Source organism: Fusarium fujikuroi, chromosome FFUJ_chr06 (genome assembly GCF_900079805.1).
Source record: "Fusarium fujikuroi IMI 58289 draft genome, chromosome FFUJ_chr06".
Lineage (NCBI taxonomy): Eukaryota > Fungi > Ascomycota > Sordariomycetes > Hypocreales > Nectriaceae > Fusarium > Fusarium fujikuroi.
Genome location: NC_036627.1, coordinates 1491596 through 1508352, shown reverse-complemented (window position 1 = coordinate 1508352; position 16757 = coordinate 1491596). Strand labels below are relative to the sequence as shown.

Below are 16757 nucleotides of genomic sequence, written 5' to 3'. Positions count from 1 at the left end.
CAATACCGTCCTTGATCGATGAAACGGGGAAAGGGAGAAACAAGATAACATCTTATGGGTGATCCGTTAGGATACGAGAAGGCAGAATCTAGATACCGGTGAGATCATGTCAGATCTATATCCAATCAAATCATCACGATATGCTTAATAATCAGCCATCCGGATTATCTCTTCTGATACAATACATCAATTCTGCCTTCTCGTATCATAATGGAGGGGATAAGGATATCGATATGGCTTACTTATCGGAACCTGAAGCGATGGGATATGGGCCACATTATAAATGGTTTCAGATTGAAGGATCACTAACAAAGTTTTGATGTAGCAGTTGACGACGGAGTCGGCATGACTCGGGCCCGGTCGGAGGCGCGGGCCAAGCTTCGTGCTCCGGCTTGGCTGAGTCCGAACTGCAACTCCAAGTCGGCACCAATATCAGCGTAGATCTAAGGAAATATTGAGCCTCATATTTGACACGATAAATTTATTATTTGATCTCTACTTGTCATGACGAAGCAATAACTGATAACTTGTGGAATTGTCATTTCTTGATCTGATTTGACCTGTAAAGTAAGTACCTAACAATATGTTGGCTGTCAAGTCTGCCCTACATATCTCTACAGCTTGGATCAACCTGGCTGTGAATATCCAGAATTTAAGCATAGACTTACAGTGAGGACAATGCTCTGGGGCTGAGTACGAATATAGCAATATTTGTAAGGAAATGAGTCTAAGATAAGATCAGCACCGGCTTGGATCCCTAGTGTCATGTCAGGATGCAGCCATCATCACCAAGGGATGTATATCCGATCACCACTGCCGAGCCAGATCATGCAAGGTAAGGACAGAAGATGACCGTTGCGGCCGAGATAATCATGCTAGAGCGAGTAGATATGGCGTAAGGAGAACTAATTTCGCGATACATCTTTGCATATCCAATGACTTCTGGGCTGCCCAGCCACGTTCTCTATCCCTATCAACAGTCCACAGCAAACTCTAACTCAACAACACTCGCGCAAACCATGCCATGCTGACGTGGAATCTCATTAAATCTAGAAATAGCTTATCAAGATCTCTCGTATTAATGCGAATTATAGAACCCTATCAAACTCAGCCTCACGTTTCATGTCCATTTTGCCCGTCCGCCTCCCGCGGGTGCCCGATCGCCCGGAGCCCCGGACGGACGGCGCACCCGGACCCACCTGATCCTGAAGTGCACAATCGACTTTTTTTCTCCACTGCAGCTGCAATAGTATAGGAATTCAGGATCAGTGGTGCCAGTTGACGTAGTTGGGTCGTTATGCCCGCGGAGTCAGATCTTGGATATTTGTTCCGACGGGTGCCGAGATCTGATATCTTGAAACCTGCCCCTTTATAAAGACGTGAATCTGCTGTCTTCCCCAGATATCTAATCCATCACATCATAACAACCATCCAACAGTAAACAGCTGCGAGCTCTGATCAGTTCCTGCATATCCAGTCCGGCCCTACCGAAAATTTTATCAACTCTAACTCGAAGACGCTGTGAAGATCGCAAACATGAGCCACACACCACTACCCGGCGGGCTTATCTCTTTCGGCTCCGATGCCAACTGTACACTCGAATTATGTCCCCTCGAGTCGAGTATACTGCGATACCAACCGAATGTTCCCGCCAATGCCATTTTCATCGGAGTATTCGGATTGTCCATGGCTCTCCACATCTTCCAAGGCATCAAGATGAAGACATGGGGTTTCATGGCGAGCATGATGGCAGGATGTATTCTCGAGATTATCGGTTACATTGGGCGACTCATCATCCACGATAATCCATTCGACTTTATTGGCTTTCTATTGCAGATCAGTAAGTGTTTCTAAACCAAACTCGAACAAGCATGGATGGAAAGGGAGAACTTGACTAACTCTGGCCCAGTCATGATCACCATTGCCCCCGTTTTCTTCTCTGCTGCCATATATGTTCTTCTGTCCCAGGTGTAAGTTTCCCCAGTTCACTCAGAAGAAGCACAACTGACACTCTCAGCATCAACTTTGTCGACCCAAGTGTCTCTCGATTCTCCCCCAAGTATTTCTACTGGATCTTCATCCCTTCCGACATTATCTCCCTCATCCTCCAAGCCGTCGGCGGTGCAGTCTCAGTTGTTTCCACAGCGCAGGAAGACGTCAAGACTGGAGAGGACGTCTCCATCGCTGGCCTCGTCTTCCAAGTCGTCACTCTACTTTGCTTCGTTGCATTGTTCATCGACTACGTTATCAGGGCTTCCAAGTCACCGGCCCGATATCGCCTTACTAAGCCCATCCTCACTTTCCTCTTCTTCCTTTTCCTTTCGACCATCTTCATCCTGATTCGATGTGGCTACCGCATTGCCGAGCTCAATGGAGGATACTTCAGTGCTATCTTTCGAGACGAAGGTCTCTACATCGCTCTTGAATCTTGGTAAGAGCCCTTGAAGATTGTCACATTTATAGTAACAACTCGCTAACTGTTCTTAGCATGATGTGCATTGCTGTTCTCCTCCTGAATGCTGGCCACCCTGGATATGCTTTCAAGGAAACTCCCGAGTTTACCAAGGAAATGGACCAGATGGACCAAGACGACAATACCGTCTTTGGAGAATAAGCCTCATCTTCGTCAGAACTCCTCAGATGGAGAACATGCTCGCCAGGACAAGGAACCCCCTCGACCTACCAGGGCAAGCTCAACCGATATTTCCTTTATTATCGATATTGTGCCTCGAGTTTTAGCGTGTATATAGACAGTATGGCGAAATGGCGTTAAGACATGGCAATAACTGCCTGGAGGGTTATAGATGATTTTTTAGAAAGGTGTGGCACAGCGTGTGCAGGCTTAGGTATAAAGTCCACGCGATTGGGCGACATGAAGAAGCTTAGATCTCATGTTGACTTCGTGGTAAAAGCGTTATATAAAAAGAGATAAAAACAAATAGATAAAACAGTTAAAAGTAAAGAAAAATAAACGAAAAAAGAATAGGGGGGAGGGAGGAGAAATACATGCTCTAGCAACCGTATAAGATCAGCCGTTTCCACTGTAGTATTGCCGAGTCTTCCACATGTACTCTGTAGTCTGCTCCGGGGATGAGATGAGAGGCAGATGACTTTGTTCTGATATATTTACGCCGAAATGACACCTAGCGAACGCAGTATTGGAACATCGTCAAAGGTGAGTTGATTGTCCAGAGCGGTTAGATCTTTGGAACATCTTGTTCGTCTTTACTGCCTCCGAGGTGATTTGTTTGATAGTCCATGTGAGAATCAGACCATGTTGTCATCGCCAAAGGTACCTACAGGGAAAGGAAACCCCCAGTTGAATCTCATCACTCATGCTGAGTCTACAACCAGTGCCGAGAGTGAACTTTCATCTGATGGTTTCCGAAGGGATGAGCCGAGGAATGGGGGGTGAAGAACACCACTTTCGTACTCGTTCCTCAACATTCATCACTGGTCAGTGACGTGCAACTCGTTCTATGGCGTGCTGTTAGTTCTTGGGCTTATCTTCATCATTGTTGGGCCTGCCGTGCAATATGTAGAAGTTTATTTGCAAATCGCAACAACAGTCGAAAGACCATGTTGGCTCCAATAATCAAGATATGGATATGCCTCGGCATTCAATAGTTTGGCAGACCAGGAACATGACGTTACCCCTGAAGGCTGGAATACCAATTAATGGAAGTGTAATGAAGCTTTCGTTCTTAGAGCGATCCCAATCACACAGACAGCATCGTTCTGGCCTCTGGTATGTTGGGTCTTCAATAGCTGTAGGGCCTATGCATCTCTCCGAATGATGATAGATAACGGTGCGCCGGCCCGAGAGTTGTTCTCATCTTGGCTCGCTTGACATGTCGTCTATCAATCATTATTGTGAGTTTGTTCCACCCCGCGAATTGGACCTGAGAGATTAAACGGAACGGGTGGCGTTTTCAGAGTTTGGCGGCTTCATCAAGCTAGATCCGAGCCTAGGCAGGAGTGGATCATTCAGTAGATTCTGCATGGCAAGCTTGCTTGGTAAGGGAACGGGTATTGCTGAAATGAGGATAAGAATTCATGGTTTCATAACCGTATTTCGCCTCTAGCCGTAAATCGAACTAGGTATCCGTACATCACGATGATTGTTTGCTGTAATGCGGAGATTATACCTGCCTAGTAATATTAGCGCGTGCAAGGGCAAGGAGCAAAGACGTGGGATCCCGGAGTCAAGACGAAGTGACCAGAGAGAAAACACTCAAGATGACGCAAAGGACCGAGGGACCCTCTGTGAGAAATTGAGGCATCGGAGGAAAACCGCAAAGTCAACCGAACTTTGCAGAGGGCACTGTGTTCCTTGTACCTGAGTCTGTGGTTCTAGCAATGAATGGCTTGCGGTGTGGCGGAGGATCCCCAGGAAATAAGCACTTCAGCCCATTTCGGGAGGAAATGAGCTGGTATAATAAATTTGTACGGTATATTGGGTAACTGGATAAATAACGTGTTGTGGTTTCCTTTAGAGAGAGACCAGGATCTTGGTAGGCAGGTGTCATATAACATTGCGTTAAAGTTCCAGGGCTGTCCCTTAACCATTGCACCGGGTTAATAGATCCTGGAGGTAAATAAATTCACCGTCACCACCGCAAGAAGTATCCAATAACTAACCGGGGTCGTGAAGATTGATCTGTAATCAAATCGCCTTGGAAGCTTCTGAAGAAGCATGGGAACATGGTAGCAGTCGACGAGGCTGGACAGGGCGCCTGAACTGATAGGGCTTGAACACCGAATGTCATCATGTCGGTTGTTGGCGAGGCGAGCCGTTAGGCGGTCCCAGCGAGTTGGGTGAGAAACCAGGGTGCCAGGTCTATTCTCTTCAGAGTTGTGATCAACAGACGAAAGGCTCAAGGCCATCCAATTGGGATCGCCAAAGCTGAGCCGAACTATTGCTCATAACCGAGGGCACTTGTTCTTCGACGTGATATTAAAATCTGATCCTTTTTACTGCGGGCAGAATACGATATTATGAACTTGTTGGACTCGGATATAGCGTGGCGGTGCCCAGGACTATCGCCGAGCAACTCTTATGAACTAATAATTAAGGACCATTAGTATAGCCGCATTCATGTGGTGCAAATTGAGGACCATTTCCGTACCAGGAGAATCATCGATCATGCGAAGAAGGAGGTCGAGCTGGTGGTTGCTTTTGATGATATGGGGAGAATATTTTCCGCGTCTCAGCAGTTCCCAGCAAGTTTGAAGAAGGTAGATCCGATTTGAACGATGTCACCTTTCCAACCTAAGGTAAAACCCATGTGCGTAGCATCCACCACGACAGTAGTGCCTGGCAGCCCACCTTTGTTCCCTTGAACGTTGCGGCCAAGATTGGATCTAGCCCCAGGCACAGATCTGTTATTGGCTCGCGGAACGCTCCCACCGTTGCCGCCAGCCAAGGGAACTGATAGGGGTATGTGCGTCTGAGCCTGACATATCGGAGTCAGCGAGCTCTCGCCGCAGAGGAGCGCCGCCGAATAATGGCAGTTGGCTTTCAAGTCAAAACCATAGAATAGCCGCTATCATACAGTTTCATCGAGGCAGCCAGAGGAAGCATGCTCACACCAATTTTATTGGCGTTTGACAAATGAAGAATAATTTATTCAGAGGCCCTTGCCTATGGTTCAAGAAACGACAGGCCTCTGCAAGCTATCGCGCCCCAGGCAACTCCTTTTTCAATATGTATAACGACGGCAACAACGACCTCAGAGGCGTATAAGACTTTGAGAAGACGGTGAATTGTTGAGAGCTACCTCCGCTACATGATCGGTGCGGCTTCTGTCTGCTGAGTAAGATCGAATCTCGGGAATTGTATGAAGCCATGAGTGGAGCACCTTCATCTTGTTACTATGCTGATCTTATGACCGTTAAGTCATTCTTTCGTGGAGGAAGTGGCAGGATTGCGCTGACTGCGTTGTAGAATTAGGTTTTGTAAAAGAAACGGGGGTAAGATGTCATTTCACACCTCAGACATGGGCAACTAGGTACAAAGGGGTCGCACCATTCCGTTGTTCTCGCAAAAGAACCCCGGACGGGCTGTGATCGAGGAAAAGTCGTGACTGAAGATCCAAGCATTAGTCGAGTATGTCCGGAGTAGGAGGGAGCAAAGCCAATGAACCGACAACGTTAAGCCGTGATTCGTCGAACAGAGAGTTGAGCTTAAAGCGAGCAAGGACTAGGAAAGTAGCAACATGCGCTGTAAGCCAGTGCAATAGCATAGGGAGAGTTGGATTGTGGGACGGGTCGATCAGGTTCCGAGGATGGCGCTTTTAACTAGGGAGTCTCCTCCGCTAGTGGCGAGTTTCTTGGTGGTTTGTGAGGTCAAGTACTGTATGACAGTATGTAGTGTCTGTTCTGTGATGTGAACGATTTCATCAGTATTGGCTCTGTTACCGGTGTTGACATTGAGACTTGAATGGGACAACTGCAGGGGCTCTCATCTGAGGTCTGGTCATTGGCTGGTGAGAGCGGTGGATGATCTTGCGAGAGGTACGGGTACCTATTACCCCATAACTAAGTGCTGACGGGTGAGTAACTGAAAATGCCCGCGCTGCAACGCTGCAACCAACATCCGATTTGACACCGTTAGTCCTGGGTGTTAATACGATGGAAAAAGTAAATAGGTGAGCATCCTCCAGGTGTGGTTATTGCGATGGGCATTGCCCAACTCTTGCAACTACGGCTGCAGGATGTGGCTGCAAGCCCCAACGGTACAACACAAGTCAGAGTTTAGCCTAGTGGGCGATGGATAACGGTTGCGATCCGTCCAATCTCCATTCGTCGTCACAAGGGAGCGCCTTTTCTGTTTTGGACTTTTAAGTTTCCACCGTTCGTTCTTGAGCTCCAAGAGAGTTTAGATACTTTTATAACGGAGCCCAAGACGTTTAGCCATCGCTGTACTAACTTAGGGAACGGATGGCACGAGACGACAATGTGACCAGAACGCGTCCCTTGCAGTAGCTTCTGCAGCGGGTGGTTCTTGCTCGAGTGGAGAAGGTCTCAGGCTCCAAGGCGCTGACCCCTTAAGCCAAGTATGAGACTGGCGAGCGACAAAGAGGGGACCGATGACATTGCTTCTTAGCACTGCAGCCACTGTCTCGTACCCTGTTGATCTTCCAGGTGTCGGATGATAAAGCCAATGGACGGTTTTGTATCCTCCTTTGAAGCATGATAGGTTGCACTGGAAACATTTGCGACGGAACTTGGTTTCGTATCAACGTCACGGCATCTGTAACATATCATTTCCACCTCAACAGCAAGCTGAACTGATACGTATTTCAGGCCATTCGAGATAGAGCATCGGCCGCTACTCCGATCCCTTGAGGCGTCCAAATACCAAGACGAATAGGGTGTTGGCGGACGGGTATGTAAGACGGGGGAGACCAGGCATTTGCAGTCTGCAGCGAGCAAAGCAGTTGCCCGTCCTGCGTGGCCCGGCAAACGTGGGCAGAGGCTACAGAGCTAAGCAGCAAAAGCAAGGTAACCAAAGCCATGGATCTTTATGTGCGACACGGCATGGTTTGTGGCGGACGCGGACGTCTGACTGACCTGGGATTCGGTTGTGAAATTGTAGTGTCGGACATGTGTAGTATTTTGTACTCACGAACAGGAGATACAAGATGCAGAAGAATATCACATTGGTCACAATGACAGCAAGATTGATTGAAGTCCTCAACCCCGTTCCGAGCCTGGAGATGAGCGAGCCTTGCTGCCGTCCCTTTGCACGCGTTCCGATGACTGACGCGTAGAAAAGGAGATGCATCCTCGATCGTGATTGTATCCATACTCGGAGAAATGCTGGTTCGTATGAAGTCTAGATGACGTTGACGACTGATCTGTGTTAACAAACACTTGAAGAATTCCAGTGCAAGGGCGTGGAGGTGTGTGAGGTCGGCCCACGATCTGTCGGGTTGAGTTCCATGCTGAAAATCATCCATTACCTTAGTGGAGGCCTATGGAGCGAGTGTCCCTCCTCCGACTGCACTAAAGGGCAGTTAGTCCACTGAAATTTGGGTAAACTCCAGGACTTTCAGTGAACAGACAGAAACTTGGCAGTTAACTGAGGTGAGCCCAGGGCTGTTCGTGCCTCTCTCCCTTGCCGCACCATCTCGAACGGTCGGTGGACTCCCACCCCTACGGCCTGATATTCACACCCCCTAAATCTTGCCCTGGCCTATCCTTGGAGGTGAGATGGATGTTCCGTCCCCTGTGCAGCTGGTACCAGCTCAAGGAGAAATGGACTGTTCGTCCCATGTTCTGCAGAGTACTCGCGCTGATGGAGGTACTTTGCAGCGAACACTTAACCACCTGTTTTATGATCGCTCCCTTGTACCATCCTTGTCTACCATGAGCCATCGTTTCATTCAGAGCTACAAAGCTAAATCTGTATGATACTTTAACGGTGTTAAGCTCTGGCATCTGAGCAATATCTGAGTATGTAGTTCACGAGAAATGTCTCAGCTCGCTATTCCGTCTCGTTGAATACCTAATCTTCCGTCCGTGATAGTGCAATAATTACAATTAATTTATGATGAAGCAAGTCCGACTGACCTAGCAGAAATGGTACCTGTCTGTTGGCTTTCCCGCTACCATTCCCCTTTACGACTAGGTCCCCCTGTCTCCACACCCTCCTTTCCCCTGTTCCTGGCACACCCCACCTCTCATCCATTCCTTCCTTCGTCTTTTGCTCTGGGGCGCCCTGTCAATCTAATTCCCCCTTCATCGTTGTCACCAAATTTCTCATCCTACTCAAAATCTCGAGAATTTGTTAGTTCCATTGGCTCACACGCCTCGTCCCTAAACGGTCTTCTTTCCCGTTCTCTCGTTTGTTAAACTTCATTCATTCTTTTCCATCCGCTCGCTACCTTACTCCCATTGACCGTTGCCCTTGACTCGCCTTGGTACCTCTCGGGATCACGAGTCTTGTGCCGATCCAGTGGTACCCCGGATTGATGAGATCAAATCAAACTGCCGGCCAGCAAGTAACCATTTGACAATCCTTCTCCGACACGATCGTCTCATACCCTGCGACAGCACTCTCCCTTGAGATCCGCAGAAGACAGCCGGACCAAACCAAACAAGGCTTATTCGACTCACCACTGGCTCAAGCTTCTCGCGGAAATCCCCTTTGTTTTGCTTTGTTCATTCTCTCCCCAAGTCTGAGACAACCTCCTTTATCCATCAAACTTGACTGAATCGTTTCCATTTCTGGACTCAACATCCGACCCGTTCTTGTTTAACCCAACTCGGGTACCTGCGTTTTCCTCTTCCCTCTTACAAGAAGAACTCATCTGCTGTCGCCCGTTCTCGGCCTACAAACTTGCCATACTGCATCAAGATTGCTCCACAAGACTCCTGCACGACGACGACCTCGACGACCTCGACGACACTCCCGATCCGCGAATTCATCGAGTACGAACAATCTTGCCTCACGTGCCCTGGGTGACTACCGAGTCACTTCGCCCGAATCGATATTGGTCTCTATCAACAGAGACTGGCACACATCCGTCAATTTGACATCTGCAGGTACGAGACTCATTTCTTGTTGCAAGCGATTGGTTGGTTATTACATGGGGAACCATTTACCCTCAGTGTTCATCGAAGCGGCCATCCATGTTTACCTATGCATGGCGACGAAGTTCGAACAGCGACCGGGCCAGATGTCTGCTTCATGAACTCCAAGCAATCTTGCAAACCGATCAATGATAGCGAAGCTAACCAGCATAGTGTTTGACGCAAGATTGGTACAGTTGCCAATCTAGTTCGACCTATATCACCTTTATCAGTTGTGATGAATTAAACGCCTAGCTCCCACGACAACGAACAACAACCGAGGCAAAAATAACGTTTCACACTTGGGATTTGTCCTTCATCATGAATAGGTTCAGAGGCAAGAAGAAGGGCAAGGATGATCTCGAGGCTCCGCGGCCATCGATTGAGTCTGAGTCTTCTAGCCCCTTTAGAATGTTCGGCAAGAAAAAGGCGCAGGAAGAGGAACCTAAAAAGGAGATTGATCTCGCTACAGCCCTTCCATCGACTGATGATTTTCGAACAAGTCTTCTGATGACCAACCTTTCGGCACGGTTCTCTATGTTACGCGAGCAAGATGATCCAAACACCAAGGTTGGCAAGGCCAGCGACGATAGTGTTCTGTTCCCTAAAAGACAGTCGAGAATGATGGACTTCGGTTTTGCTGCAGGGTTGGGCGACATTGCTGAGGTCGAGTCTATTCGGGCCCCTTTTGCACGCTCATCGATGCAGTCCAATGATGATACCGGCTCAACAAACGGGAGTGTGATGGGCCGGTCGAAACCGATTGAAGGGAACAACTTGTTTGGAGGTCGACAAAAGGTTTACAAAATCGGCACCGGAGGGAACAAAGGGGCTATGAGTGGCCGCGTCCTCTATGGTGACGATGTCGCCCAGTCAGCTTTCCAGAAGTGGAGGCAATCTGAAAAGGATAAACAGTCATTCGAAGACCTGCAGCAAGAAGATTTAGGTGACTTGGAAAATGCTCGACCAGAGTCTCCTTCTCAAACCGAGTACAACCGAAAAAGGGAGACAAACTCAACAACATCGTCAGGTCCATTTGCAGCTCGGGACTCAACAGCCGCCACATCTATCACCTCATCTTCAGTCAAGGACCGGGAGTCCTTCGTGCGCACATCTCGGACTGTCAGCCCAACACCACCAATGGAGCGAAGCGTGACCAGAACCCGTCGTCTCTATGAGCAAAGCTTAAACCAGGATCTTCAGGACCAACAGTCATCTGCTCTTTCAAGAATCGATACGCTCACAAAGCGAACACTCGGCAGCAGAACTCCAGATCTGACACCTCCTGTTCCTTCCCCAGCAAGCGCAACATTCGGAGATCGTTTCATCACTCGATCGGTCCTGGCTAAGGCTAGTGCCCCTAACCTACGATCTTTCAGCCCTCCATCGCAAATGAGTCCTGTAGACTCGGTGAATAAATTCCCCAGCATGGACCAGAAGGCCATTGGTGCTACACCCCCTCTCAGCCCCCCTATTAGTGAGACGGGGGAGGCTCATCCCTTTGATCGAAGCAGAATTATCACCAGGACCAACAGTCAATATGATGAATCAAGGTTCGTCCAACGGCAAATGCAAATGCAGCAGGGTCGCGAAACTCCCACGAATCGATTCCGCACTGATTCCAGCCCCTCATTGCCAGGCACTCGATCTAGGTCATCTTCTGCCCACCGTCCGCAAATGGAAAGGAACGAATCTGGATCTTTCCAGACTGAGCCAACCGTTCAGGAAGAGTCACAACATTCAACCTTCTTTGATGACGATGATGACCAGTCTGTTGTGGACGAGTCACACCTTCAGCCTATCTTTCCTCTGCAAGTCAAGGTTGAGAAGCCAGCTGATAATGAGCACCCTGCCTTCAGACGCACTACAGTACCAACGCCTCTATCGGTTTCTGAAGGAACTGGAGTTGCGCCAGCTAACTCAACAGAGCAAATGCCTAAGGACTCACCTACTTTGGGACCTACCTCTGGTGGACTGAGTGGCATGGTCAGGCAGCATCTTCGACAAGATAGTGGGGCCTCATCGATTTATGGAAGTTTACCCAACGATGTTGACCTGAGCTCACGATTCCCTCCCGAACGCCCTGATGCACATACCTATGAGCCCAAGACGGTCGATTCGAACGCCTGGGAGTCGATTGAGAGAGACTTGGCTATGTCAATTGACGGTAGCGTGACTAGTCCTACTAGATCGTCTGGTTTGATGGAGGCCCAGATATTTTCTAGACCCGAATCCACCCAAAACCCGAAACAGCAAGTCAACCCCCAGCCGGAAGAAGAGACAGATGACTTCGCTCGTCATCTTGCCGACGGTGCGCGACGTGTCAGGGAGAGACTCACTTCTTTTGTCGAAGCTGATAGCAGCCTTTCGTCACCAGAACCTCCACCTCGTCCGAACGCTTTGGGTATCTTGAAATCCAAGTCCAGTCGTGGCTCTTTGGTTGACAGAGGCCGAGGCGACAGAGAGAATGGCAGCCAGTCCAAAGCGAAGAAACTCCTTGGCCTCCGAGGCTCATCGCCTGCCCCTGCCGCAAGTCCATCCCGCCGTGGCTCATTCGAGGCGAATGAAAGGCTAACGCAGTCGCCTGAGCCAAGGGATGAAAACTTGCCAAGAGATAGCGAGGAAAAAGAAGGTGTCCATGCTGGCCTCAAGGCTTTCCGACAAGCCCGTCGGGAACTCCAAAGGATGAAGGAACTCGAAGTTCAGCAACGACACCAAGGACCCTCGAAGCCTCCTTCAGCGGGCAGAGATCGAGCCCAAACTACGACATCCCGACCACCATCTCAGGAACGTAGACCTCCTCCTCCTGTCTCATACAATCGAGTTCCTAGCGAAGAATCGAGGGCTAATGCTGGCTCACGCGCCGGCTCCCGCTCAGGATCCCGAGCTCCCTCTGAACGTGATCGAAGTGGCTCTGAAGCAAGCAGCGGAGGCAGATCTGGTAGTCGACCGCCACGCCTTAGAAACGGATCCGTGCCTCGCGATGATTACCAAGGGCCCATGGGATCTCCCGTAGGAAACAATGGCAAGCCACGACAAGGGCCGATGATGAGAGCACCAATGATGCCCGGACAAGACATGCGGCGGTCACCACGTATGCCGCCTCAGCCATATCCCGGAAACGCTTCGCCCGGTCCCTTCAACCACCCCGACAACAGCTTGCATATACATCCTGTCTATGGACACGATTCTGGCCACCCGTCACCAATCTCACCACTTAATGGTGCTCCCTCGCCTCATGGCGCACCTTCTCCCCATGGATTTCCCGGACCCGGCCCCGGCCCCCAGAGACCGTATGGACCTCCTTACCCAGGTGGAATGATGCGCAACCGAGATATGTCGGAACCTTCAATCAAGCTACCAATGTCACCCATGGGTCACCGTGACGGCCTTCGACCTGGCCCCGGACCTGGACTCAATGGTGGTGCGGTTTCTACGCCTAACCTGCATAGCAACATTGCTCCTCCTTTGCCGCCAATCAACCCTCGACGCAAAAACACAGGAGCCACGCTCGCTGAAGGTACCATGAGCGCTCATCGCCGCCCTATGAGCCCTAGTATTGCGAACGACCAACGTGGTGGCTTTCGAAGTGATGATGAAGATGGCGCAGGGATGAACCGCCAGAGATTGCGCAAAGCCACTAGCGAGGCAAACGGTATGAACGCACGAGCTAGATCAATGCATCAAGCTCCTCCTCCGCCTATGGCAGCACCACCTCTGCCTCCTAGCATGAGCAGCAATGCAGTTCCTGGCGGGATGATTTAGCGGTGCAAACGACGACTGTTTTTATATTTCTTTCAATTCTCTTAATTCGCCTTTGTCGACAGCATGAGACTCATGACCAAGATACCTCACGGCCCTTTTCATTTCATAAACTTAATCTCAGCGTCCTGAATCATCGAGCAGAGTCTTCGATGATAGGACCCCAACATTCGTGTGTATTTGTGGGGTGAAGGATATGTCACTCCTTATATGTTTTCTTTTGGGGATAATTCGGTCATTGACGGATGGATGGTTAGAATCTAGTATCAGGCGCAAATTGGCCCTGCTAGCAAGAGATCGAGCAGGTCCTTGATTCGAATAGCTGGCGTCAGGCAAGGTGTGGAAGGAAATGATATGTCAGGAAGCAGAATGGAACGGAACAAGCGGGCATGCATTCAGTAAGGCTGGGGAGGTGTTTGGTTTTGTACGTATAGGGTCGGAAGCCTATGGCCAAAAGACGTAGTGAGGAACTACGTCGGATTATAAAATGTTGACCCATGGAGAGTTTTCGCCATTTCAAAGCAAAGGATGGCCATAGTCAAGGAATGGGAATTGGCATCAGGCCTGTAGTTGAACATTGTAGATGAGATAAATAACGATGGTCACCCATAATGCTCGGTCTACCTGGCGCCCATGCTGACATGTCCAAGACGCGTGCGACCCCCCACGATTCTACCAAACTCGCAAGTGAGCAACTCGGGTCATAGTAGCAGGTCACTATCGAGACTTGACCACTAGAGTAGGTCGGACTGCAGAGCATCGCAAGCTGCGGCATCACGACTATGATAGAACAGTCTCACAATGTCGTAAACTCGAGCTTCATTTTAAATTATGCAAATATTTGAATTTCATGTATTGGCTCTAGGGTAAGACAGCACCCCACCTTAAACTTTTGCGTCTCCCAAGCAGCCTCAGACACACACACGGATGATCTGAAGGGGGTTAGGCTGTCAGCCTCCATTTTTACTTACAATCAAGGCTGTTGTTGTGTTTGCTGCAATTATTGTCGGTGCGATGTGGCGATGTGGTTCTAGCTTGTGGGCATGGCGATCCCAAACCATAGAGAAGGGCCGACGTGAGGTTTACTATATTATGTAACGAAGGGAAATTTCCGGGGACCGTCAGGTTGTAGATCGGGCGAGTCCGGGCCATGGCACAGAATTTGGTTGTTTTTTTTCTTTCTGAAACAAGGGTCCAATGGAGCGTTTAGTAGGTGGCAAGTAAACCAAGAATTTGCAATCTACATTCATGATTGGAGCGTTTCATCTCACGACGGACTCATCAATTCGAATCACAAGACTAAGCGCCGGGCGAAAAGACGCCGAAAGTGGGTTGATAAAACTTGGTATTGATTCTTGTCTCTGATACTCAAAAGTCAAAGGCCCAAAAAGAGACCGCGGGTATCAATTATTGTTACAGCTGAAAATCCGTTGCGATTCATTCCCCGTTAACCCCGAGACAAGTCCAAAACGTAAAAGCATAGAGTAATAGAACGCCCAAAATCCGATGTCATATCTTTCCCGTGGCGCCTTCGCATAAACACCTCCAAAAGAGGCTGAGAGCAAAGCTTTTGCTGTTGGAGAAAGAGGATAATTGCTTGAAGAACCGGTCGCTGAGGTATCAATCAAGAACAAGTGAAATGGTGAATGTGACGACCAGGTCATAGGTGTGAATGGAGTAGAGGCAGTTTCCGAGCAGAATAGAAGCGCCATCGTCGAAGTCGTTGAAAAGTCGTGTCTCGTATGAGCGAGGGTATCCAGACTCTCATCTCGCCATGCTGTAGCCCTTTGTCATGATAGAGTTCCAAGCGTGTGTTGTGTGAGAGGAGAGAGGAGAGAGGAGGGAAATGCCGTCGAGACGTGTCTGTGGGTGAATGCTTTAGCACAGAGGGCAGTTGTTGCATTGCTTGTGGCCGCAAGCAGTGCAGGTGGTGCTGATGACAATCATGCCTCCACACTGGCAGCAGTACTCGTAGGCAGGCATGTTGATGATGTTGGTTGGTGATGGGGATTTGTGGTGTTAAAAAGTGTTGGCGCGATTTTGTTGAAGTTGAAGTAGTTCTTGGGATGGAAGGTAGAGTCTGGTGATTGTTGATGGAGAAGAGAGAGATGAATCAGTCTGGGAACGGAGGGAAGAGGAGGGATATAAATAGCTGAGGAGGAGAGAGAAAGAGAGAGAGAGAAAGAGAGAGAGAGAGAGAGAGAGAGAGAGAGAGAGAGAGAGAGAGAGAAGAGAGAGAGAGAAAGAGGCGAAGCCAGACAAGGCAGAGTAAGGCAAGCCAACGGAAGGGGACACCCTCAGAGTGCTCGGATATGTTGATCAGAAGAGTCCAAGAGAATGGGGGTGAAATTACCTTGCTCTGTATCCGTGCTGGAGTCGGTCGGAATGGGCTGGTTTCGGCATCTTCTAAGACGGGTAGAGCCCACATTCACTCTGTTGCAGTGCAGGTCAATGTTTATCCCCGAGCCTAGAGCCTCAGCCCGAGCCAGAACCAGAGCCAGAGCCAGAGCCAGAGCCAAAGAGTGGGCAGTTTTTTCGTGTCTGGTGGTGGTGGTGAGTGGTGAGTGGTGGTCCTGACTTACACGCTCCGCGCTAGGCAACCCTTAGATTTCAAGGTTCAAGGTTCAAGGATCCCTTGGCTTGGACGTCTCCGCTCTTGGTGACACAAGCGTTTGTGGTGAGGGGAACTCTGCATGTGCCGTACCGAAGAGAGGGTGGGTGATCTCAGCTGAGGTTTTAACTGGTTGGTGAATGGAAGCGAAGACATATACTTTTTACAGTACGATTTGATATCGATATCTCTGTTTAATTGGGAAGCATTCATGCTTATTTTCCGTCTCTAGTTGGATATTTTTGTTTCTTTTGGGGGTTTGTGAATTTGGGATTTTCAAACATGATTTTGCCCTGCTTGTGAATTGCGGCTTAGGCTAATTAAACTCAGGACCCTGGCGTCACAAGCTAAGGCAACTCCCATGCTGCTGATGCTTGGGTAGGTTCACGCATGCTACGTCATCGTGCAATGACGATGCGTGTCTTAAGGTGACTAGCTCGGTATGCGAGATGGAGAGGAAAGAAACGAAAAGAGACACGGAACGAGCCAAAAAGTATGTAACGAGGCAGTGTGACGAGAATGTCTAATCCAACCAATTCCCTTGGAAAGGCTGATCCATACCATCCGGCCAGCCAGTCACGTCCTTGGAATCAACTGGGCTGGGCCGGTCCCTCGTCACTTTTTTTTTGTTCACTCCACGTTCACAGGCCACTAGAGAAAAGTAAAGCATGTAGGGACAGAGAGAGAGAGCAGCATCTGTCCACTCACAACCCCCGTTCATCATCTCCAGATGAGGCTAACGAACGAGACAACCCCCAAAGTCGGCTGTTCTGTTCTGTTCCTACGGAGTCTTGTAAGATCTCGG

At 49.3% G+C, this 16757-nt stretch overlaps 3 protein-coding genes; 2 read left to right on the top strand and 1 right to left on the bottom strand.

Moving 5' to 3' along the window:
• Window positions 1-1536: 1536 nt before the first annotated feature.
• Window positions 1537-2614, top strand: FFUJ_05810 (related to phospholipid-translocating ATPase; the record flags this gene model as incomplete). XM_023579065.1 has 4 exons in its annotated part: window positions 1537-1840; window positions 1910-1970; window positions 2018-2431; window positions 2488-2614. 4 exons carry the CDS (start codon window positions 1537-1539, stop codon window positions 2612-2614), a joined length of 906 nt encoding a protein of 301 aa, XP_023431969.1.
• A 7376-nt stretch (window positions 2615-9990) lies between these two features.
• FFUJ_05809 (uncharacterized protein) lies at window positions 9991-13344 on the top strand (the record flags this gene model as incomplete). Its single annotated transcript, XM_023579064.1, has 1 exon — window positions 9991-13344. One exon carries the CDS (start codon window positions 9991-9993, stop codon window positions 13342-13344), a length of 3354 nt encoding a protein of 1117 aa, XP_023431968.1.
• Window positions 13345-15219: 1875 nt separating this feature from the next.
• FFUJ_14922 (uncharacterized protein) lies at window positions 15220-15324 on the bottom strand (the record flags this gene model as incomplete). The annotated part of the gene is made up of 1 exon (XM_023579063.1): window positions 15220-15324. The coding sequence occupies one exon, from the start codon at window positions 15322-15324 to the stop codon at window positions 15220-15222; it is 105 nt and encodes a 34-aa protein (XP_023432873.1).
• Window positions 15325-16757: the final 1433 nt, after the last annotated feature.